The sequence below is a fragment of the Nylanderia fulva genome, unplaced genomic scaffold (assembly GCF_048542155.1).
Source record: "Nylanderia fulva isolate GAGA-0341 unplaced genomic scaffold, ASM4854215v1 Scaffold10, whole genome shotgun sequence".
In the NCBI taxonomy this organism is placed as follows: Eukaryota; Metazoa; Arthropoda; class Insecta; order Hymenoptera; family Formicidae; genus Nylanderia; species Nylanderia fulva.
The window spans coordinates 4,651,944-4,676,677 of record NW_028189193.1 but is presented as its reverse complement, the minus strand read 5'-3'; the positions used below and the strand labels follow the sequence as shown (position 1 = coordinate 4,676,677).

Below are 24,734 nucleotides of genomic sequence, written 5' to 3'. Positions count from 1 at the left end.
TTTATTTTTACATGCGAGAAAGTTTCCCGTTAGCGCAGCGCTTTAAATCATTTTTCTATGTATACCTATTGAATCAAGTGTTTTCATTCATTCAATGCTTACGATCTATAAAAAGAAATTCTTCAAATTCCATAAGCTATTTTTAGTATACACGTGATTGTTCAAAGAATGAATGAACAAAAAATTAAAAAAGAATTTCATATATAGGAGTAACCGGGAGAAGAACTAACTATAAATTTGCGAAAAGAGCGACTTCTCACGAGAGGGGTCGCACCGATCGCGCAGTGCGGGCTTATATTGCCAGATGGAGCACAAAGCGCTATCGGGAAACTTTCTCGCATGTGAAATCTCTCCAACATGAGTATATAAGTCCGCTCGGCGCGATTCTCTTTCAACCTCGGAACTGCTGTCGAAACTTTAAAATTTTTTAAATAAGGGTGTTCGTATGTGTGTACTCATACATTCAATACGATTATCATGTGTACACTAAAATAATAGCTTATGGAATTTGAAGAATTTCTTTTTATATATCATAAGCTATTTTTAGCTTACGGAATTTGAAGAATTTCTTTTTATATATCATAAGCTATTTTTAGCTTACGGAATTTGAAGAATTTCTTTTTATATATCATAAGCTATTTTTAGCTTACGGAATTTGAAGAATTTCTTTTTATATATCATAAGTTATTTTTAGCTTACGGAATTTGAAGAATTTCTTTTTATAAATTGCAAGCTATTTTTATCGTACAGGTGGCGAATTTGTATTGTAATCAATGAACAAACACCCCTTATTTTAAATATCTTAAAGTATCGACAGTAGTCCGAGAAAAAAAGAAATTCACGCCAAACAGACTTACGAGGACAGTCCGATAAGTACTTAGCCTCATCGCCCGATGGTGCCAGTATCGCAAGAGAGTTTTACTATCGTGTAGTACATTCTCGTAGACGGCTACTGTCAAAATTTCAGCCGAATCGGACTCGTAGTTTTGTTTTGACCGCGTGTGGAAGCGGACGTGTCCGCGGATTTTAGAAAAATGGAAAAAGAGCAATATCGGTCGGTGATTCGATTCTTGTTTTTGGAAGGGAAATCGCGCAGCGAAATCAAAGATTATTCATTTCGACATCTTTGATTTTGCTGCGCGATTTCCCTTCCAAAAACAAGAATCAAATCACCGACCGATATTACTCTTTTTCCATTTTTCTAAAATCCGCGGACACGCTCGCTTCCACACGCGGTCAAAAAAAAACTACGAGTCCGATTCGGCTGAAATTTTGACAGTAGCCGTCTACGAGAATGTACTACACGATAGTAAAACTCTCTTGCGATACTGGCACCATCGGGCGATGAGGCTAAGTACTTATCGGACTGCCCTCGTATATACTCATGTTGGAGAGCTTAAAAGCTTTAACAGAGAAACTTTTTCGCATAGCAAAATTTTTAAGTTTGTCTTAGAAATTTTTCTCTACTGATGAAATTATTTCTCAATTGGCGGTCAGTTTCGACATTTTTTAAATACTTCTTAAGTATGCAGATCAATACATAAAAAATATAAATTAATACAAATTGTCGCTCGTGTATTGAAAACAAAGTGATAAATATAAGGCCAACTTATCGAGCTGAATATTCGAGATGTTCAGTCAACTACCATTTATTACATGTATAAATTATAAAACTACAGTCATTATATTATATTAAAACTAACGCAAATTAACGCAAATTACAATCATTCTATAAACGTTTCGACCGCACGCGGTCTTCTTCAGTATAATTATTGAAAAATAAATTCTTACAATTCACATGATATCGAAATTTAATTATAGTTATTCAGAATCGAACATTGTTGGACAGGACGGATTGAAACACGCGTTAATTGCTCAAAAACTCTCGATTCTGAATAACTATAATTAAATTTCGATATCATGTGAATTGTAAGAATTTATTTTTCAATAATTATACTGAAGAAGACCGCGTGCGGTCGAAACGTTTATAGAATGATTGTAATTTGCGTTAATTTGCGTTAGTTTTAATATAATATAATGACTGTAGTTTTATAATTTATACATGTAATAAATGGTAGTTGACTGAACATCTCGAATATTCAGCTCGATAAGTTGGCCTTATATTTATCACTTTGTTTTCAATACACGAGCGACAATTTGTATTAATTTAGTTTTAATATACGCTGGCCTTACAATGCGTCAATTTAACACAAAACGGACTGATTACTATTTTAATTTTAATTTTATTCATAGAGTTTTTGGAAGAATAACCGCAGATTATTTTAAACAATGGATTAATGCGAACTACTTGTTAATAAGAGCGAGAGCAAAATTGGAATTTTTAAGAAATTGTAAAAATAGCGATGTTTTTCCTACACATTTGGAAGGTTTTTGCCGCATTAAATTTAACGTTTTTCATCACAGATCAATCAGAAGACTAGATAGTATGTTGTACAAGTTCAAAACAAATGCGATGAGCATTGAAATTTTTGATTTGCATAGACAGGTAGAGTCATTACAAAATAGGATTTTTCATCTCACTAGCGGGTTATTTAATCGTTTGCCTGTACTCGCGTGGAATAGAATTTTCGAACATCATAACATTGCTTTTAAAAATTGCCACAACAGATTGGTTACTGCACACGAAAAGAAATTCAATTGGCTTAAGAGAAAACAATACTACAAGTATATCAACAGCATCAAACCTATAGATATACATTGTTCTTTACATTTTGAAACTTCACAACCGACGAAAATATCACAAAATTCTCTCAGGGCAATCACTAATGATGCCAAGGAGATCAATATACACATTGAAGCCAATAAATTTCTCAATGATACAATTAACCCTTTGGAAAATACTAATAAAAAATGGTTTGTTAATCTATCCAACACAGACATTCCGCCTAACGTATCTAATCTGTTGCAAATGGGTGATAAATTTTGTCTTCCGAATATTAGTAAAAAAACAGCGATACATGAATTTATCAAGGACATAGAGAGTAATAGCAAACGAAATAATATTAATAATCTCACAACGATCAGAAATATCGCGGTTCCAAAATTTGCACAACTTCTTAACACGAAGGATAAAAATGACGTAAGTCAACAAAAATTACTTGGTGCACACAGAGATTTAATAAAATTTTGTAAAGACAATCCGAATGTTCTATTCACACGCGCGGACAAAGGTAATGCTACGGTCGCGATGGATAGATCTTATTATATTAACAAAATGGAAAACGTTTTAAAAGATGTCAACACTTACACTATTGTCAAAAAAAATCCGTGCAAAAAAATAGAGAACGATTTGAATGGTTTGTTGAAGAGATGACTTAAGGAAGATTATATTTCAAAAAACGAATATTATAAATTACGTTGTAGTGATTCTCTCCTTCCAAAAGCGTATGGATTACCTAAAATCCATAAGGAAAACTATCCGGTTAGAATCATAGTTTCATCGGTTGATACGGCTCTATACTCGCTGGCTTCGTTTTTACAAAACACCTTACGAACTAGCCTACCCAAAGCGAAAAGTCATATTAATAATAGTTTTGATTTGTACAGCATATTGTCTGGTAAAAAGATTGATGAGAATGATAGGATGTTTTCCTTGGATGTGGTGTCTTTGTTTACGAACGTTCCTCTGGATCTTGCGATTGACGGTATTAACGATAGATGGGATCACATTGGAATAAATACTAAAATACCGAAAAACGAATTTTTGGGGGGTATAAAATTCATATTGACTTCTACATATTTTACATTTGATGACATAATTTATAAACAGACGTTTGGGACCCCTATGGGGTCACCGTTATCACCCATTATTGCAGACCTGGTTATGCAAGATCTTGAGGATACAGTTCTCAAAGCGTTGAATTTGGAATGTTTGTTTTATTTTCGTTATGTGGATGACATAATAGTGGCCACCTCTATGACTAATATGACTCAGATTGTGAATAAATTTAACAACTATCATGAAAGACTTAAATTCACGGTCGAACAAGAGGTTAATCATAGCTTGAATTTCTTAGATTTATCACTTAAAATTATTAATAACAAAATATATATAGACTGGTATCAAAAAGAAACCTTCTCAGGAAGGACGTTATCATTTTATTCAAACCACCCATTATGCCACAAAATTGGAATAATATATAACCTTGTAGACAGATGTCTATTGCTATCACATCCACTATTTTTTAATAAAAATTTGGAGTTAATTATTAATATACTCAGAAGCAATGGTTACCCTCTTGATCTGATTTTTAACAAAATTAATCATCGGATAGAACACATCATATCTAAGGGGAGCATTTTAGAGAGACAGGCCAACATAGAAATAATAAAAAGTATAAGAAATGACTCGGTTAATAAAAAATTCTTTGTCATTCCGTATATAGATAGGGTCTCAGAAATGATTGTTTCCTCGGTGAAAAATAAAAATTGTATGGTAGGGTATAGATGTCTCAACAAACTGGATAATATTATTAAAGCACAGAAAGATAAAACTAAACATCCTTGCAATTCGAATGTGGTTTATAAGATCAGTTGCAATAATTGTAATGCATCTTATGTAGGCCAAACAAAGAGGCAATTGCAGACGCGAATAAAAGAACATAAAAATAATATTAGGTTGGACTCAACGAAACATTCAGTAATTTCTGAACACATAATAAATGAACATCATACTTTTAATTGGGACAATGTTAAGATCATGGACAACGAAAATAATTATTATAAAAGACTCATTTCTGAGATGCTACATATCAAGGAACAAAAAAATGGACTAAATTTAAACAAAGATACTGAGTTACTTAGCGAGTCGTATTTTGATATTTTGGATATATTAGCGAACAATAAATAATAATAGGACAAATAGGACATTAACGAGTAAAACATAGATATTAGATCATATATAAACACGCACGCTCTCCGATCAAGTAGAGTTTAAAATGAGCTGTCTTTCTGTATTGTTGTTTGTTAAGTGTCATCCTTAATAACTGTTAATAAGTAGCAAAATTGTCAAGAAGAACGATGATAGGTAAGCATACTACCAATTGTAGGGGATATATATTATAATTTGGACATACGTTGATCGGTAATTTCTTATTAATCGCAGCGCCTACGGTACGGGTTAATTTCTCGCATATTAACGATGAAATCATCCGAGATCTGAACAAAATCAGAGATCATATCGAGGCGAACATTGTTGGACAGGACGGATTGAAACACGCGTTAATTGCTCAAAAACTCTCGATTCTGAATAACTATAATTAAATTTCGATATCATGTGAATTGTAAGAATTTATTTTTCAATAATTATACTGAAGAAGACCGCGTGCGGTCGAAACGTTTATAGAATGATTGTAATTTGCGTTAATTTGCGTTAGTTTTAATATAATATAATGACTGTAGTTTTATAATTTATACATGTAATAAATGGTAGTTGACTGAACATCTCGAATATTCAGCTCGATAAGTTGGCCTTATATTTATCACTTTGCATAAAAAATATATTTAATTCAATTATGCAATATCAAGTTAACAATTTTTTTTACATATATTAAGTTTAAATTGTTCAATTGCTAATATATATGTATATTCTGACAATTTTTTTCAATGAAAAAAGAATACAATATTTTAAAGAATATTCATAAAAAAGTATTTTACTTAATATTTTTATAAGCGGAACAATAAAGAAAATGTCTTGAGAAAAGATTAAGCATAAATGCAGTATTGTTAATAAATTTTATAAGAAGCAAAATGTTTTTCTTGTATTCTTCAATGTTTTATAACAATGAATTAATTCGTCTGCATAATATATGCTGTATTATGTAATAAAAATAATTAAAATTATATCTAAAAATTTTATTTAAATTAAAAATAAAGAAGAATATTTTTACTTATAAATAAAAAGCTCAACATTTTTATAAATAATCCGAATCTTAGAGAGAGAGAGAGAGAAAGAAAATATTAGTTATTTTATAAAAACCGTGGTTGTAACAAGGCTAATATTATAAAAGTATTTAGAAGTAAATTACATCTGAGATTCGTTATTTAATATTATATTTAAAAAACATCAGACAAAATTTAAGGAACAATAATAAATATAATATCTTGTACAAATATACACATAAATGCAATGAGAAATTAAAAAATTATATCAAAGAATTTCTTGTACTTGCAGATTTATTTCAAGAATTTTTTTTTTATAATTTTCTTCTGTCGCGTTCTTCTCATGAAAATAATAGCACATATACAATTTTTTCATCAGACATCTCGAAACAATTTCGCTTCGTAATTCATAAAAATATTACACTAAGAGACATTCCTACAAATGTATCGATATTACAATAAGTAGACATAATAAAATAAAAATAGACAATGATATGCAACACTTCCAATAATTTTATCTTTACACTTTTAAATGTAGAATGCCTGAGAGAGAAACGTAAAAAATCATACAGATAATTATAAAAATATAAAAGTGTACCTAATTAAATCACTGTACCTGCAAAAAACAAAACGTCATAATTAAGTCTTCTTTACTTTTTCTCACTATTATTATTTTTAGCTGTAGATCATAAGATACACACAGTCATTTGAATTATCCTGCATGTTTCACTTCAGTCTTCTAAATGTGTACCTATCTGTCATACAATTTTTCTCCATCTCTTCATTTTGCGTAAAAACGTACGATGATTGTAAAGACTTCTCGATAAAAACAAAGATTAAAAAAAAGTAAAAATAAAAATGACAATAAATGAAATATTTCTTCATCGATATATGAATAAAATAATATACAATTGTAGAGATAATTCGAATCTCGTAGCTTATTGATTAAATATTCCCTTTTTTTGCATTGAATTAATTTTTTTTCCTCTCTCTCTGTAATATATAATTTTATTCTTATGATAATACTACATAAAAATTACATCTCGAAATAAATCTTTCAGTTAATGGACATCAGAATTATGTAGAGACAGTATTACTATAGATTACTGTAAATTACTGTAGATTATTATTGACGTTATGATGATAGATAGATAGATATAAAATATGCAGAAGAGAAAAAAAACTGCTAACGAAAACATTCTCTTTTAGTCGGAAAATAATATCACTTGTTATCAGACAGTCTTAAGTGTACCATCTTTTGAGATTGTGCTACCTGATTTCGCATACTTTTCGTACAATATAAGATTCTACCTAACTAAAGTGTTCTCGAGAATAATAAATATTTGTTTGAAGATTTTCAAATTTACTTAAACAGTATCAAAGTTAACGCCGTCACATAAAACAAAAATACAATTGAATGTATTTTCTTAAACCACACCAATTAAAAAATGCATGTTTTAAATTTGACATTTTCTATTGTTACGTTTGTTGGATGCTTTCGACCGCTATCGTGGACGTCATTGTTTAAACGTGTTATTTATAATCTCTACAGATCATTTATAATTACCCTTTTATATACTTTTGTATTTCTACAATTTTTGGATATTGTTTTCAATGTTGATAATCCCGACGACTTTACTGATAATTTGTACATGATGTTGAATGTATCTGTTTCGGGATATAAATTGCTGATTATGTGGATTAATTATACGAACGTCGCAATATTAATCAACAAACTTAATGAACAGCCATTTAAACCACAGGATTTAGGCGAGCTGGAAATTCACCAGAAATATGATAAACTAATACGGTCGGTAATTTTCATTAAATATAATATTCACAAATCTTTATTTAAGAATAATTTCTTTTTATATCTGTATTTTAATTAAGTTGCAAATAGTATTACATTTTTAAAAGAACAATTTAACCATTTAATCTTTTATATATATGTATCTTAATTTCAACATTTAATTTTATTACTTGAGATTTAAGATACGAATGTAACCGTAAGTAGAATTTTTTATATTGTTTTATACAAGAGTATACGCTGTATTTAATTTATTATTAACATTAAAAATTTCTTATATAGGAAAAATATATATCAAAAAATTCTTTATATAAAAGTTACCTGGAAATTGACAGAAATATACATATATAGTTATATAAATATATTTTTAATTATTTTTTTAGAATGAACACGTTACGTTATACGATCCTAATTGAGACATCATGGTCATGTACCGGCTTGACGTCATTGCTCGCCGATTTCAGGCATAGAAGATTAACATACAGATCGTATGTAATATATGATTATTCGTCTTACATGGTATTTTGTATCATGTACGCTCATCAGTTTCTAAGTACATTCTATTGCGCTACTGTAAATGTAGCCTGCGATACTCTTATATGCGGTCTCTTAATGCATGTGTGCTGTCAAATCGAAATCTTGGAGTATCGTTTAAAAAAGCTCATGACAAATCAAAATATTCTGAATTACTGTATACAACATCACAACAGTATATTTGAGTGAGTTATTTTCTAATAATAATTGTTGAAAAAAAACGTTTGTTATTTTATTTTTGTGAGATATTTTAAATGTGCCTGCTTTTTGGTTTAATTATTTTATTATCACAAGAATAAAAATTCTATTGTAGGTTTGCGTCTTTAATAAACACAAGATTCTCGCAAATAATCGGATTCCAATTTATGACGAGTACATTGATAATATGCTCCAATTTATTTCAACTTAGCAAATTGTCACTGAGCGCAGAAAGTATTTCATTAGTCGTATATACATGTTGCATGCTGACACAAATATTTATTTATTGCTGGTTCGGACATAAAGTCAAAACAAAGGTACATATCTAACATATAAAATTAATTATTTTAAGCTTTTTTTATGCAAAAAACATACGAGATATTTTAATTGAACATTTTGTCGTAACGCTTTAATATTATTTTATTATTTTTTATCCATTTTTAAGTCGTGCATTATAAATAAACAGATTACATAAGCGGTCCTATTAATATAATAAAAAATATTTTACACCAATTACAATGCTCACAACAAAGAGAAAAAATTGTATATTGATTTATAGAGTGTGAAACTAGCAGATATGATTTATCAAATGGAATGGCCAATACTAAAAAATAGCATTAAGAAAGATCTTATAATGATTATACAACGTGCGACGATACCTATCGAGTTTGTTAGTGCACATGTCATTAGCTTGAATTTAAACTCTTTTGTATCGGTTAGTATAGAATTTTGTCATATTATGTGTGCTTGTAGTTGACTTAGCTAATGAAATATGTCTCTTATCTTTATCATGTTTTATTATTCTAGTTGCTTAAATTATCATATTCCGTTTATAATTTATTAATACAAATGCAAGAGAAATAATACATACACACGTAATCTAGCCTCTATCTTGGATGCATATTTTGGTAAATAAGTTATCTGTATAAATTAGTGCAATAAATTAATAACAATAGCATCTATTGAGCTTTTATATCCACACGATAATTATTCTTTAATATAATGATTTTTTATAATATTTTATAATATAGTGCTATAATATCATCAATAAGAAACATAATAATTTATTAACAAAAGCAATATCTGCAGAAAAGTACAATTCACATAATTCGATATTTATTTATAAATAATAGTTTCAGAAAATAAGATAATAGAACAAAGATAAAATATATTTTTATTTATATAGTATATAAAAGTTAATCTCTAAGTAATGACGATTCACGTGAAAATTATATGTACTTGTTTAATTGCGTAAATCTAAAAAAAGACATGTCAAATAAGAAAGATCTGCAACCCCTTTTTCCTATATTTCAATATATGTGTTAGTAGCTTACTTATGTAACACTTATAAGGGTTTAAATAATTTCTCCTTTTTGTTTATATATTCCTTGTAGAATAACTATAGAAAAAATTGACAATAGAAAAATCAATATATAGAACAAAGTGTTCGATGATATCTTACCAAGTCATAGACTATATGACAAAAATAAAGTATTTTAATGAAAATATATGAATATGTCAAGTGTTGAGAATAAAAATTTATGAGAGAAGATTTATGAAGTCTTCATTATCAAGATCCTCCCAAAAATATCATTTTCCTACATACTTATTATTTATTATATATAAAAGTATAAACACATAATAATAAATAAAATATTTTGTAATTGTATGATAGTATATGTATAATAAGAAAGCTATTCTAAAATTGAAAACAGTTTACATAAATCAAAATGTATCGATTGAAAGAATTTTGTTAATTTATACAAATGTATTTCTTATTATATCACACATCTGACATTGTAAATAGAGCATTAGGTAATTTTGTAATAAAAATTGCAAAAAATATTATATCGTTGCATATTTCTTATTGCAATAAATACAGTTATTTTGCAATAAGTTTTATGAAATTTATCCGACGCGAAAAAGTTATGTCTTCTGATTTTGTAAATTTACCTTTGAATTTTTTTAAACGAGAGCTAATTTGGGAAATTTTATAATTTTTTGTAAACTTAATATAAATTATATTACGAAATATTATTATATTTTAAAGCACAGTAATATATTGCAATAAAATAACAATAACGATTTATTAATGCAAAATCTTTTTTACATGATTTGGTGTAAAAATATTGTAAATAATTTTTAATAAAACGTAAACTATTTTTATTTTATATAAGGAAAACTTTAATAAACAATTGTGTATAATAAAACAATTTTTTAAATTATCATGCAACTTATAGATATTTTCAATGATTTGTAAGATTTACAAAATAATTAACAGATTACAATTATTACGAGATTTACACAAAAGAAAATTGTGCAAGCAAATTTCTATTATTAAATGCAATTTCTTAAATTTTATATTTAGAACGTCAGTATTTTTGACAAATTTATTGAAACTTTATATATGCTATCAATTGTGTGGCGTGTAACAAAACTATTAATATGAGACTAAGTCGTAAAATTGTTGCAATAATCGATTTTTTGTTAAAAACCATTTTGCATCGTTAAATATAAACAAAAAAAATCATTCAAGAGAAGTTTGATAAAATGATAAAAGAGAAGTGTGATATTTATGACATTTATCGGTAATAAGAATTCGTCTTTAGTAAGAAAATTAGTTAATTATATTATATAATTATTAATTATTTATTATATAAATATAATTAATAAATATAAATATAACATTAGTAAATTGTAACATTGCATAACAGAACATTTTTTCTTCAAAAGAAGATTAATATGTTCCGATAGGACACACACGCGCACACACACACACGCACGCGCACACACACACGCGCGTTTGCACACACACACACACACACACACATGTATATACACATGAAATACAATAATTTTATTAATAATATATAAATTTACTGCATTTTTATTTTATAGAGTCTGCAATTGTTGGGCAGTATTTACAATATGATCGGCATTTAGCAACACTTGTTAGCAACGAAAAAGGAAATTCTGACAATTATAAATCGTTCTTTGCATCGTTCAATACACATCGAATTTACCAGTGTTCATATATCTCGATGAATCTCAACTTTTTCATAATGGTAAAAACCTTTATTCGTTACATTATTACTAGCTATTTTGCGTAATAAATGTATAATTAAATATTGGGTATACTTAAATAAGTTTTACAAACCCATCTGTATAATTTTTACAGATACTTATTTAGATGTCTCACTCGATCTGCAATTTATTAATACACTGGAAAAAATTTTTATTGTATTAACAAAAATTCTGTTCAAAAATCGACGAAACAGGATTACTGGTTAAATCGACCAGAATTCTATTTCGTCGATTTTCGAACAGAATTTTTTTTGTAATATAACAAATTTTTTTTTCCAGTGCACAAACGCAGAATTATTAAAAAACTGGAAATGAGTATTCATAATTTAATTTGTAAAATTCTTACATATGAATATATAATTAATATTAAATGACAATTAAAAAAACATATTAATCGATTAATATTCTTCGCATTAAAAAACCATAGATTTGCAGAACACACAAAAATTAAAATACCTCTCTTTTGTTCTCTATACATACAATGAGATGATAGATCCAAGAATCAATAAGTGCATCTTAATAAAATCCCAATATCATAAATAGTATGCCCCTAGAAAATAATGACAACAGCTTATAACCGAGTCTATGGACTAACTTTGTATTAAGATTTTACATAAATGTCTACTACAGCTGATTTATAAATATTTGACGATTACATTTTTTTCGTACATTCGTAGAGTAGTTACGAAACATTGCGAATAAATAAGATATTTTATAATGGACGTATAATAAAATAAAACTGGACCAAAGTAGCTTGGAAATTGTTCGAGACTACTGATTTATTAATGACCACTTCAAGAATTTATTTTCCGTGTACTTGACTGTATGTCAAGCTTCTCTCCTTTTTTTCTTCGCGAAAATAACGGCAAATTATGCAATTTTGTAATAAAGATATTATATGGAAAGAATGTTATTTCCCGATTCATTCAGAATATTATTTCACGAGAGACATGTCGGTGCAAATCTGTTATTGCGATAATAACAAAGATACTTTATACAAAGAGACGGGAATCGAACAAATAATATCATTAATATCAAGCCGGGAGGCTATAGACATTAAAACATTGTTCCCTCGTCTCGTCATTCGATTTGTCGTATAGCGAACATTTAGCCAAATCTTTCAAAGTATTCAACAAACTACTCAAACAAATTCGATCGGAACATTTTCGTAAGTTTATAATAATGTGCAAAACAAAGAATGAAATATTTTAAATGCATATATCATAAAAAAAACATTGTGTGTGCGTAATAATATGGAATGCACTTCGATATTTTTTCATTCTTCTCACTGTTATTCAGAAATATCTAGCTTTTTGTATTTGATTAATTTAATTAAATTAATTTAACTTTTATTAACTTAATTTAATTAATAAATATATATATGGAGGTAACAAACTATATAAGTACAAATTATATACTATATAAAAAGATAAGCAATTAAGGATAATTATTTTATAATTATCCTTAATATTAATTATTTTATAATTATTATATATAATTATTTTAAAATGATTATATATAATTATTTTATAATTATTATATACAATTGTTTTATAATTATTATATATAATTATTTTATAATTATTATAAAAAATATGACTTCTTGTTATAAAGTCCCGTAATTGTCATACACATTTTCATCCATTGATCTATCATCGATAGACGTTATCATATATAATAATAATGAAAATTTATAGTAAATAAGTTAATATATCGACACAGTTATTGATATTGGGCAAATGGATGTTGAGAGGAAAAGCGAAATGCCTGTGTTGAAATTTTCGCTCACGATTTTAGCGATCGCAGGATGCTGGCGACCAACCACGTGGACGTCGCCGTTTAGACACATAATGTATGACGTTTACACATTAACAGTAATTCTAACATTATACACATTTGCCATCACCCAAGTTATGGAGCTCGTGCTGTACGCCGACGACTCCGACACATTCGGCGACGCCTTGTTCAACGTTATAATTTCGCTCCTGGCGTGTTACAAGACAATTGTTATACGAAAAAGTCACGACAGTATTGAAACGATAGTTAATAGCTTTGCCGAAACTCCGTTCAAACCGTTCGATCTGCACGAAAATTTGATTCTAGAGAAATTTACCAAGAGAATTACGTAAGTATCATTTTATTGTTATCATCCAGTAAAAAAACTGTGTATAATTAAAACCAGGGTTGGGTAAGTTCGTGATTTTTTTTAAATAAGTTAAGTTAAAGTTAGTTGTCTATAAAATTAATTTAGTTAAGTTGAAAGCTTTGCATAAATAAAAAATTAAGATTAAATTAACTGAAGTTAAATCAAAAGGTAATTTTTGAAAACATTATTTATATTAAATTAGAATTTTGTTTGTTGATTCTTTTAAAATTTATAATAAATAACAAAATAAATTTTGATTTTTATATAAAAATATATTTTTTGATAATTACAATTGATGACAAATGAACATAAAAATTAATAACACTTTAATTTAAAAATAATACGTTTATAACTTAAAACTATAATGATATTCAGAAATAAAAAAAGTTAACTAAAAACTAAGTTAAAAGTTATTAACTTGTTAACTTTTTTTAACTTTTAACTAATTAACTAGTTATTACCCAACCCTGATTAAAACGTATGCAAGTAAATAATGTGTTTGGTGTAAGCAATGTAATTATCTTAAAAAAAAAAGAAGTTCAATGTTTCTCCAATAATATGTATAGTTTTCCAAACAGATAAACATCGTAGTCTTAATTTTATAGGAATAATTCATTATATTATTTAGTCCTCGTCCTGATAACTTCTTTATACATGATTTTGCTTTCATTGTTCACGGATTTCAAGACTGGAACATTACTGTACAAAGCATGGATACCGTTTGACTATTCAATCTCCGCGCTATACTATTTTGCATACTTTCATCAGCTAATGACTTTAATATTTATCGGTCTCGTTCATCCCACGTGTGACAGTTTTATTTGCGGATTATTATTATACATTTGTTGTCAGCTCGAGATTTTAGAGCATCGCTTGTCAAACATCGTGAATAATCCAGAAACCTTGCGCGATTGCGTGCATCATCATATACGTATATTTGAGTAAGTCCTCTTAAATCTAATACATTATATACATACCTTTAATTATGCGACATATATCTTATTGAACTTTTCCATTAATTTTATGCAATTTGAAAAAATTTTTATTTTTCAATAAGAAAAAAGAGAAAAATATTTTTGTTTCACAGATCAAATTTTCTTCAAGTTATTTAACATTTATACATGACACTAAATAATAAATTAATTCAATGCGCATATTTTTTCTTAGTATGCCTTCAAAATTTTATATTAGAAATGAATTTTTGTTTAAGCTACTTTATTATTTTCTATGTAAGATACAACGTAGAATATATAATATACTTGTACTTTTCAAAATCTCCTCTAAAGGTTACAAAAACTTAGTAAAATATTTTTCAAATAAAAAATTATTAATTTCTTCATTCTTTAAATATATCGAATATGTCACGATTTATATCGATTAAATGACTTGGAAAATCGATTAAAAATATTTGGTCTAATTTTAGATACTCATATTTGGTGAATGAAAAGTTTGCCAGAATAGTTCCTAGCGAATTTATAATGATCATAGTGGTAATGTGCTATAATTTAATTCATATGGCTTTGACATCGTCCGATACAGTTTCTTATATAGAGAATGTCATGGTTATAGCTTGCACCCTGGCACCGATTTTTTATTATTGTTGGTTTGGCAATGAAGTCAAGCTGAAGGTAACTTGAAATTAATTTGAATTTTGTAGCCAATAATTGCAGTATTAAATATAGAAAAAAATTACTCAATAAATATAATATATTCGTGAAAGAAAAATCTCTCTTTGAAAAGAGAAGAAACACACATATATAATATACATAACATATAATATACATATAGGGGATTTTATTTATAGAGCATACAATTGTCGAATAATATTTATAATATAGAATGGACAACGCTTAACAACGATGTAAGGAAGGGTCTCTTAATGATCATGAATCGTGCAAAAATACCAATTGAATTTACCAGCGCAAATTTGTTGTCAATGAATCTTGACTCATTCGTGATGGTTCGTATAAGAAAATTTTTTTCACATAATAAACATTTAATAATGCTCATTGATTATATAATTATTTAGGTGCTCAAGACGTCATATTCGCTTTTTAATGTACTAATAAAATCGCAGAACCAGTAATATGTAATACAAAATTAGAAATTGTTATTTATGTTTAATCTGTTATTTATATAATTAACACATCGAAGGTAATAGTATTGATCAATATGTATAGCTTAATATCTATTTATTAATAATATTATATTACAAAAATATATCGTATATAATTAATTTAATGTAGTGCGTAAAATTTTTATTTAATATGAACTGATGCGTTAAAAATATTTTCAACATATTTAATACTCTTCAAGATATGAGATTTAATATTTTCACATAATGTTGCATTATTTCTATTATTTTATTTTAAAAAAATATTTAAGCAGGAATTATCAACTTTAACAAATACACAAATATGAATAAAACATTACACACGAAGAAATCATAATATTGCGCAATTAACATCATTGCAAAATCTCTCTTATATCAAGTACATTTTATTACTCACCAGATAAAAGATTCCATATTTATGCTCCTTTCCAATGTTTGATTGCTTCATCTTAGAATTACTGTTGCACGTTTACTTCTACATCGACATCCGTTCTTCAAGATCGCCAGCAAGTGATTGTGTACATCATCCCAATTAAGAAATTAGTAAAAACTACAGCATAAAGATTTGATAGCGTTTATATATATATATATATATATATATATATGTACCGGTAATAAAAGTAAGTAGAATTGCTTAATTATAATTTAAATAATTTATATATAATTATTATCTTAATAATTCTATCTCTCATTTACAAAAAGGTCGGACTTGTTTTCTGTTAATGAATCAATATGGATCTATTTTCCTTCCAAAAATTGTCCCCTAAAATTTTGCGACAACTCAACACAGCAAGCGCGAGATGAAAATAAAAGTAAGAGAGAAAAAAGAATAATTCATATAGCACAAAATATTATAAATGTTTTCAAAAAATATTTCTAAATATTTCTATAAAACATTGCATAAAAATATTTTAAAATAGTTTTAGGAATATTTTAAAATGATTTAAAAATTTTTTGTGATAACATTTTTTAGAATATTTTTAAAAAACTTTTAAAAATGTTCTTCTTTTTATCGCTCAGATAATATTTTCTTAAATATTTGATACATATTTTTGAAATATTACTTTAAATCTATATTCAAAAATATTTTTGAAACATGAAAAAGCGGACATAGAAACATTTTAAAAATATTTTCGAGAATTATTTTATTTTTTTAAGAAATATTTTTAAAAGATTTTAAAAATATTTTGTGCTGTATGGAAAATGACTTTTTTTAAAATACATAAATATATCAACGAGAAAAAATTGATTTGTTTTACATTATATTATAAAAGCTCAAATTTACAAACACATGTTCGATAAGAAGAAAATTAAATTTAAGAAAAATATGATATTACAAAAAAAATGTAGTTATAGTATCTGGCATACATGCGCCAATCTATATGCCATATAACAAAAATATCTACATGTCAAATGTATGGACTACTGATATTAAGATTTCATCGAAATAAATTATAGCTAAGCTAATGTTTCGTTACTTAACATTAAAAAAATATGTATCTGACAAAATTACGGATAATATAGATATAATACTTTGATATACAAAGAAGCTATATTAAAGTATTCTTTATATTCAATAAGCCAATGATTTATTTCAAGAAAATTATTATTCTATATAATTTTTTTCTGTCTCACTGTCTTCATGAAAATGACGGTACATTATGTAATTTTCTAATAAGATATATCTCGAGAAATACTTTCGCATCTCAATTCATGAAAATATTATTACGCGAGATAGTTTTGCAAGTCGTATATATGCGAGTATTAAATAGTAAGACAGAAAAAAACAGACATATAAATACATAGGAATGCGAAATCATTATCAGAAAGTCACATCATGAGACTATAGACATTTTCAGTAAATTTTTCTCTTCCAGTATTAACTTATCCGTCGTCATTTGAGGGACGACAAAAGACTTAAGAACAAATAATGCTTTTAAAAATTATACAGTTTAAATTTGCTTTGACAATAGAGAACTAACTATAAATGCAAATAGTTTACACAAGTGAATTAAAGAAATTTATAAGTGCAAGACATATCATATGTCAAAAAATTTAACGTTAAAAAATATGAATCTGTAAAAAATTAATTAAATTTGAATCAACATTTTGTGAAATATATTTATACAATACGTAAAATATATTTAAAATTATGATCTGTGATGAAAATATTTCGTATGCATAAATAGTAAAATAGAATTCTAATTCTTATTAATATTTTTTAATGAGTTTCGCTAGATTTTCATTATATTTAATATATAACTTGTATCATTAAAAGGGAAAGATATTTTGAACATACTAAATATAATAAAATTAATAAATATATTAATAGCAGTTGATATATAGAATAAAATTGCATTAGAGAAGTTCAAATGAATGTGCTGAATTTTACACTTATAATCTGCGCGGTCGCTGGAGTCTGGCAGCCGCTTTCATGGACATCGTTGTTTAAACATATAATTTATAAGGCTTATGCAACGTTTCTAATTTCCTCATTGTACGCATTTCTGATGTCTCAATGCGTGGATATTATATTAAACGTTGGTAACTCTGACGAATTTGTCGATGGCTTGTATATGATGTTGACAATATTAGTAGCAGGCTACAAACAGGCTTACATGTGGATAGATCGCAAGAATATCACAATGATGATAAATGTTCTTATCGAGAAACCTTTTGCACCATATGAAACACGAGAGATAGAAATTCAACAAAAATTCGAAAAAATGTCAAAGTAAGTACGTCTTAAGCATATTTTCAGATTACGCATAAATGCATTGTTAATCAATTTTCTAAGAGAAGCAAAATGTTTTTGTCTCGTATTCTTCAATATTTCATAACAATGCATTAATTCGTCTATATGATATGTGCTGTATTATGTGACAATTTGATAGAAATAATTAAAAAACTATATCTAATAAAATTTAATTCAAATTAAATTGATAAAGAATATTTCTACAAATAAAAATAAGAATATTTCTTACAAATAAAAAACTCGAAATTTTTATAAATAATAATCCGCGAGAGAAAATGAGTTAATTTGATAAAAAAATGTGACTGACAAGTCTTTATCGTCATTTTAGGGAAACCACACGACGATATTTAATCATGGTTACAATGTCGATCTTGTCGATAATTTCGACGTCTGTCACCACAGATTTAATAAGAAGGAATCTGACGTATAAGACTTGGTTGCCATTCGACTATTCATCGCCTGCAATATACTTCCTTGTATACATCCATCAAATGATAGCCATGTCAACATCGGGTATAGTCAACGTTGCTTGTGAGAGTTTAATTTGCGGATTTTTGCTACATATCTGCTGTCAGTTTGAAATTTTGGAGTATCGATTGACAAAACTTATGCATGGTCAAAACATTTTAGGCGACTGTGTTCGTCATCACAATCTTATTTTCGAGTTAGTTTCTTGAACTATTTTTTCAAAATTGTTGCAAGAATATTTGGATTACGCGAGTAATAATTTGCTTTTTAAGTAGCAAAGAAATGATTAAAACGCTTATAATAAATAAACAAAAAATATAAGATATCGCCAATAAATATTTGTTTCTCTTTTTACTAATTTTTGAATCAATTAATGTTTAATAATAAATCTTAAACTAAGTCTTTCATAATATGTAGTTGGACAGATAGCAATAATATAAAGAAAAATGAACTATTTTATTAAAATTCTATAAAACTTCTTTTATTAAAATTTAAGTCAAAATTTTATTTTAAAATATTAAGAAAATAATTAAATTTTAATTGTGTTTAATATAAAAGAATCTTTAAAATCATTTGCTTTTCAATATCATCGGAAATTATAAATTGCTACCTCTCCAACTGTTTCTGTAATATTAAATATTATTATATATTAAATATTTTATATCTAAATTGTAACTAATTAAATTTATTAGATTTATTAAATCTAATAAAGCGTAAGCACACACAAATAAATTCGATTTGTGGATAACATCAGAATTTATTTTCGGAGATATCGCTTAAATATCTTTCAATCGCAGATATGCGTATACGATAAACAACACATTTGCGAAAATAATCGCCATCCAGTTCGCGGTAAGCATGTTGGTAGTATGCTCAAATATGTATCGAATAGCTGTGGCGACAGACTACATGAGCTTCATTCCATTGATAATGTATACAAGTGCTATATTAATGCAAATTTTCATATATTGCTGGTTTGGAAACGAAGTCAAGTTAAAAGTACATATACCTTATTTAAATTAATCTCGTATAAATGCAAAATATTATGAAAACAAATTAATTCATTATAGATCAAGAGTAATGAAAAATACATCATATTTTTTATTACGAAAAATATGGCATATCCTGCAAATAATATTTAATTTATTACGTTACACATTTCTGTTTGTAGAGTCTTCAAATGGTAAATAACATTTATGATATGGAGTGGGTGACACTTAGTAATAGCAACAAAAAGGGTCTCTTGTTAATTATGAAGCGTGCGATGATTCCCATTCAATTTAGCAGTGCTTATATAATAACGATGAATCTGGATTCGTTTGTAGGTGTTAGTATCACTAAAGATAATACTAATTTTTATTTCTATGTGATTATAAATATTTGAAATAATGTTAGATATATTCATGATTTTTTTACAGTTACTTAAGATGTCATATTCGATTTTCAATCTGCTGCATCAAACGCAAGAATAATAACGTGATTAATAACAGAAGCTGTTACTGTTCACGTTTAATTTGTTATAATACCACGTTTGAAAATGTTATGTATAATATAAAAAATGCAAAAATAAATATATTAATCTCTCTTTCTATCTCTCATTTTCAAATGACTAAATAATTTTTAGAAAATCTATAAATCTTTCGAGAGGTTTTTTATTACTATCTTAATTATTTAAAAATTGCAACGCGTAAGAACAAATTCTAAATGATATCGCAGCAAATACGAGCTATTAAACAGAAACGTTCATGATATAAAATTTAACAAATAAAGCTATATTATTTTTACATTTCAAATTTTCTAATATTTTATTTTATTTATTAAAATTATTAATTTTTTATTTGAGTATTTTAGACAATTATTGTATTATAACGTCAGACGTAGCAATAATTATTATAGAGAAGGCAAACATATACATATAATAAAGATATTGATAAGAAATTCAATTTGCATTACAAATGATTTGTTCGTTGACCGTTGTGAAGGTACATTTATATTAAGAATTAGAAATATTTCTTTACATTGCATATGTTTGATAAAAGACAAAATAAGATACTGCAGAATGTTGATACTATAATCAAAGAAATAGATGTAATATCTTACCGATGCGCTACACTCCGATATGTACATATAAATAGTATAATCATAAAAATATTGAAATATCCAAGAGCGAATGTCTCGGCTAGTATTATAGAAGTAAATTACATCTATAATGATTCGTTATTTAATACCATATCAAAAAAATATCTGATAAAATTTAAGGAACAATAATAAATATAATGTCTTGACGTACATACGCATATACACATAAATGTAATGAGAATTATATCAAAGAATTTCTCTCTTGCAGATCTATTTCAAGAAATTTCTTTTTTAATATAATTTTCTTCTGTCGCGTTCTTCTCATGAAAATAATGGTACATTATACAATTTTCTCATAAGACATTTCGAAATAATTTCGCTCCGCGGTTAATGAAAATATTATTACACTGAGGAGATTCCTACAAATGTATCAATATTACAATAAGATAGATAAAATAGAGATAGACATAATGGGATGCAATAAGCAGTACTATTATCAGAAAGTCATATCGGGAGACTATAGATACATTTTCTCTGTTCTTTTCTGTTCCAATATCCATTAACTTATCGTCTATAAACTACATCCAACGTCATTTAAAGCGCAAAAGGGTTTAAACAAATATTTTATCAAAATTATTAAATTAAATTAGTTTGTTAACAAAAAACTAAATACAAAAGGGAATAATTTATTATGCAAATGGATTAAAAGAGTTTTGTAAGCATAATGTGTATTATATACATTGAAAAGTTTAATATTTAGAAAATAAACACAAGTAAAACACAACTAATTTTTTAATAAATATGCATTTTATATAATTATTCATTATATGGAATTGCATGAATTATTATCTTGTAAACAATAATATAATTAAAAATAATATTTTCTTAATAAAAATTTTTTCAGTTTTATTTGATCTTTAACATAATAAATCTTTATTTTCGTAAAATTATGGTAAGATAATATAAAATGAAAATTAATGTAATTAATAAATATTAATAGCTATTGATAAACAAAATTGCATCAGAAAAGCTCAAATGCGTGTGCTGAAATTTACATTGCTAATCTGTGCTATTGCTGGATGCTGGCAACCGTCTTCATGGACGTCATTATTTAAACATATAATATATAAAACTTACGCCATGTTTCTCGTCACTGCATTATGTATATTTTCGCTATCGCAATTTATGAACATCATATTCAATGTTGAAAATTCCGACGAATTCACCGATTCTTTATACATGATGTTGACCGTATTCGTCGCAGGCTATAAACAAGTTTATATGTGGACAGATCGAAAAAAAGTTATGGTTGTAATCAACGTTCTTACCGAGAAACCTTTTGCAATATGTGAAACGCACGAAGCTGTAATTCAAAAAAAATTTGAAAAAATAGTAGAGTAAGTATCATTATATCAAGTTGCATTAAATTATGTGATATCAAATAAATATGCATTACTTATTTTTTTAGTAACAATTTTTTAAGCAGCATAATAGATTGTTCTTAATTGTTAAATATTATAGCACGATATCTTAGAATATTATATTTACATATATGCTTATATATGTACTTTTACATAATAATTTTATACACACATTATATTTATACAATAGTCTCCACATGTATATAATTTAATTTTTGCAAATATATATCACTTTCTGTAATAAAAACTTTTTTCTATATTCATGAAAAAAATTATTTTTAAAATATAATAATATATTAAAAATAATAATAAAAGTTATTCTCTTAATATGTAATAAATATAATAAATATCAAAAGAGAGAAGAGAGAAAGAAATACCATGATTAAATCTTATACAAAAATGAATTAAAATAATCTTTACAATTATATATTTTGTAGGAACAGTACTTTGCGATATTTGATTATCGTTATGATGGCAATTATATCGGTAGTGTTGACATCATTTTTAACAGTTTTCAAGAAAAGAAATTTGACCTACAAAGCATGGTTTCCATTTGATTATTCATCCCCTGCTATATATTTTTTTGTGTATGTTCACCAATTAATAGGCATGGCAACCTCGGGTATAGTTAACGTCGCTTGCGAGAGCGTAATTTGCGGACTTTTGTTGTATATCTGCTGCCAGCTTGAAATTTTGGAATATCGATTAACAAAAATCACGCATAATCAACGCATGTTGCATGATTGTATTCGTCATCACAATCAAATTTTTAAGTTAGTTTTTTAACGAATGTTATTATACTTACTCCAAAAAATTTGAACCACATACAAAATAAAGTTGCGTCTTTATAACAATTGTTAATCATTCGCTAAGTAAATAAGAACAATTATTGTTTTCGGATTCTTGAATCAAAGAACAATTTTTTTTTTAACGAAATAAGAAGAAAGAACGAAAAGTGACATATTTTATTTATATCTGTCTTTAATAACGCGAATTTATTAATTTGTCGATATAATTTGTTTGAGAATATTTCCAGAGAAATTGATTAAGGATTCTTTACTCAATCATAGATACGCGTGCACGGTGAATAATATGTTTTCGAAAGTAATTGCTCTACAGTTCGCCGTGAGCATGTTGGTGATATGCTCGAATTTATTTCGACTAGCAACGACATCGAGCTATGTGATCTTTGTTTCATTGATGGTTTACACGGGTGCTATATTGACGCAAATTTTCATCTATTGTTGGTTCGGAAACGAAGTCAAGACAAAAGTATATAGTTCATTTAAAATAAATTTTAAATATAACAAAAGATATCGATAATTTTAAAAGCTAAGATAAATATAGATATTTTTATTTTTGCGACATGCAAAATATCCTATTGCTACGAAACATTTTTATTTATAGAGTCTTAACTTGGCGAATAATATTTATAATAAAGTAGAATGGCCGACACTTAGCAATAGCTGCAAGAGAGATTTTTTACTAATTATGAGGCGCTCAACAATCCCCATCGAATTTAATAGCATGTACATACTGACATTAAATCTTGACTCGTTTGTGGCTGTCAGTATCTTCAATTAATACAATAGAAATTATTATTAAATATCATGCACAAACATTGTAAATAATGTTAAACAATTATTTGCAGTTGCTCAAGATGTCATATTCGGCTTTCAACTTGCTGCATCAAACCCAAGATTAGTAGTTAATTAGATACATTTTTGAAAATATCTATGACATTTTTATTGGAAATTTTTTTTTTTGATAAGTGTTAATTTTTAAAAATTTTGATATGTAAGAAATATTATAATTGCAAGTTGTAGAGAGATATTAGATAAAGCATTATATTAATATTAAATAATGTTATATTAGTACTAAAATAGTAGAAATGTAGATAAAAAAATATTATTAAAAGCATTTTTAATATTTCCTTCCTTCCTCTGATATTTTTCCATTACAATCTGTTATAAACAAATTTGGCATTAAAATCATTATTTTTTATTTGAATATTCTAGATTGCGATCAAATTATACAATTACAATAGCACTAAAACATATATCTAAACAATATATTTAAAAATTTAGTTTACATCACAATTTATCCGTAAACATATGTATATTTAAAAATTAAAATTTTTTTTTTATGCTGTTTATATATTTTTCATATAGTGTTACTCGTCTCGAATCAATACGACAATAAAAAACATACCATCATTTAAATAAATA

General features: G+C 26.7%; 4 protein-coding genes across 4 annotated transcripts; all 4 read left to right on the top strand.

Moving 5' to 3' along the window:
* Positions 1-7,148: 7,148 nt before the first annotated feature.
* LOC114931924 (odorant receptor 46a-like) lies at positions 7,149-11,383 on the top strand. The gene is made up of 5 exons (XM_085483723.1): positions 7,149-7,711; positions 8,092-8,427; positions 8,556-8,757; positions 9,000-9,155; positions 11,339-11,383. The coding sequence occupies exons 1-5, from the start codon at positions 7,350-7,352 to the stop codon at positions 11,381-11,383; spliced, it is 1,101 nt and encodes a 366-aa protein (XP_085339849.1). The 5' UTR covers positions 7,149-7,349.
* Positions 11,384-13,251: 1,868 nt separating this feature from the next.
* Positions 13,252-15,799, top strand: LOC114931919 (odorant receptor 43a-like). Its single transcript, XM_029304069.2, has 5 exons — positions 13,252-13,649; positions 14,276-14,611; positions 15,094-15,298; positions 15,475-15,630; positions 15,700-15,799. The coding sequence occupies exons 1-5, from the start codon at positions 13,264-13,266 to the stop codon at positions 15,754-15,756; spliced, it is 1,140 nt and encodes a 379-aa protein (XP_029159902.2). The 5' UTR covers positions 13,252-13,263; the 3' UTR covers positions 15,757-15,799.
* Positions 15,800-18,134: 2,335 nt separating this feature from the next.
* LOC114931916 (4-vinylanisole receptor-like) lies at positions 18,135-20,488 on the top strand. Its single transcript, XM_029304066.2, has 5 exons — positions 18,135-18,517; positions 18,867-19,202; positions 19,804-20,005; positions 20,178-20,333; positions 20,425-20,488. Exons 1-5 carry the CDS (start codon positions 18,156-18,158, stop codon positions 20,476-20,478), a joined length of 1,110 nt encoding a protein of 369 aa, XP_029159899.1. The 5' UTR covers positions 18,135-18,155; the 3' UTR covers positions 20,479-20,488.
* Positions 20,489-22,103: 1,615 nt separating this feature from the next.
* LOC114931915 (odorant receptor 46a-like) lies at positions 22,104-24,326 on the top strand. The gene is made up of 5 exons (XM_029304064.2): positions 22,104-22,482; positions 22,944-23,279; positions 23,577-23,778; positions 23,914-24,072; positions 24,158-24,326. The coding sequence occupies exons 1-5, from the start codon at positions 22,121-22,123 to the stop codon at positions 24,209-24,211; spliced, it is 1,113 nt and encodes a 370-aa protein (XP_029159897.2). The 5' UTR covers positions 22,104-22,120; the 3' UTR covers positions 24,212-24,326.
* Positions 24,327-24,734: the final 408 nt, after the last annotated feature.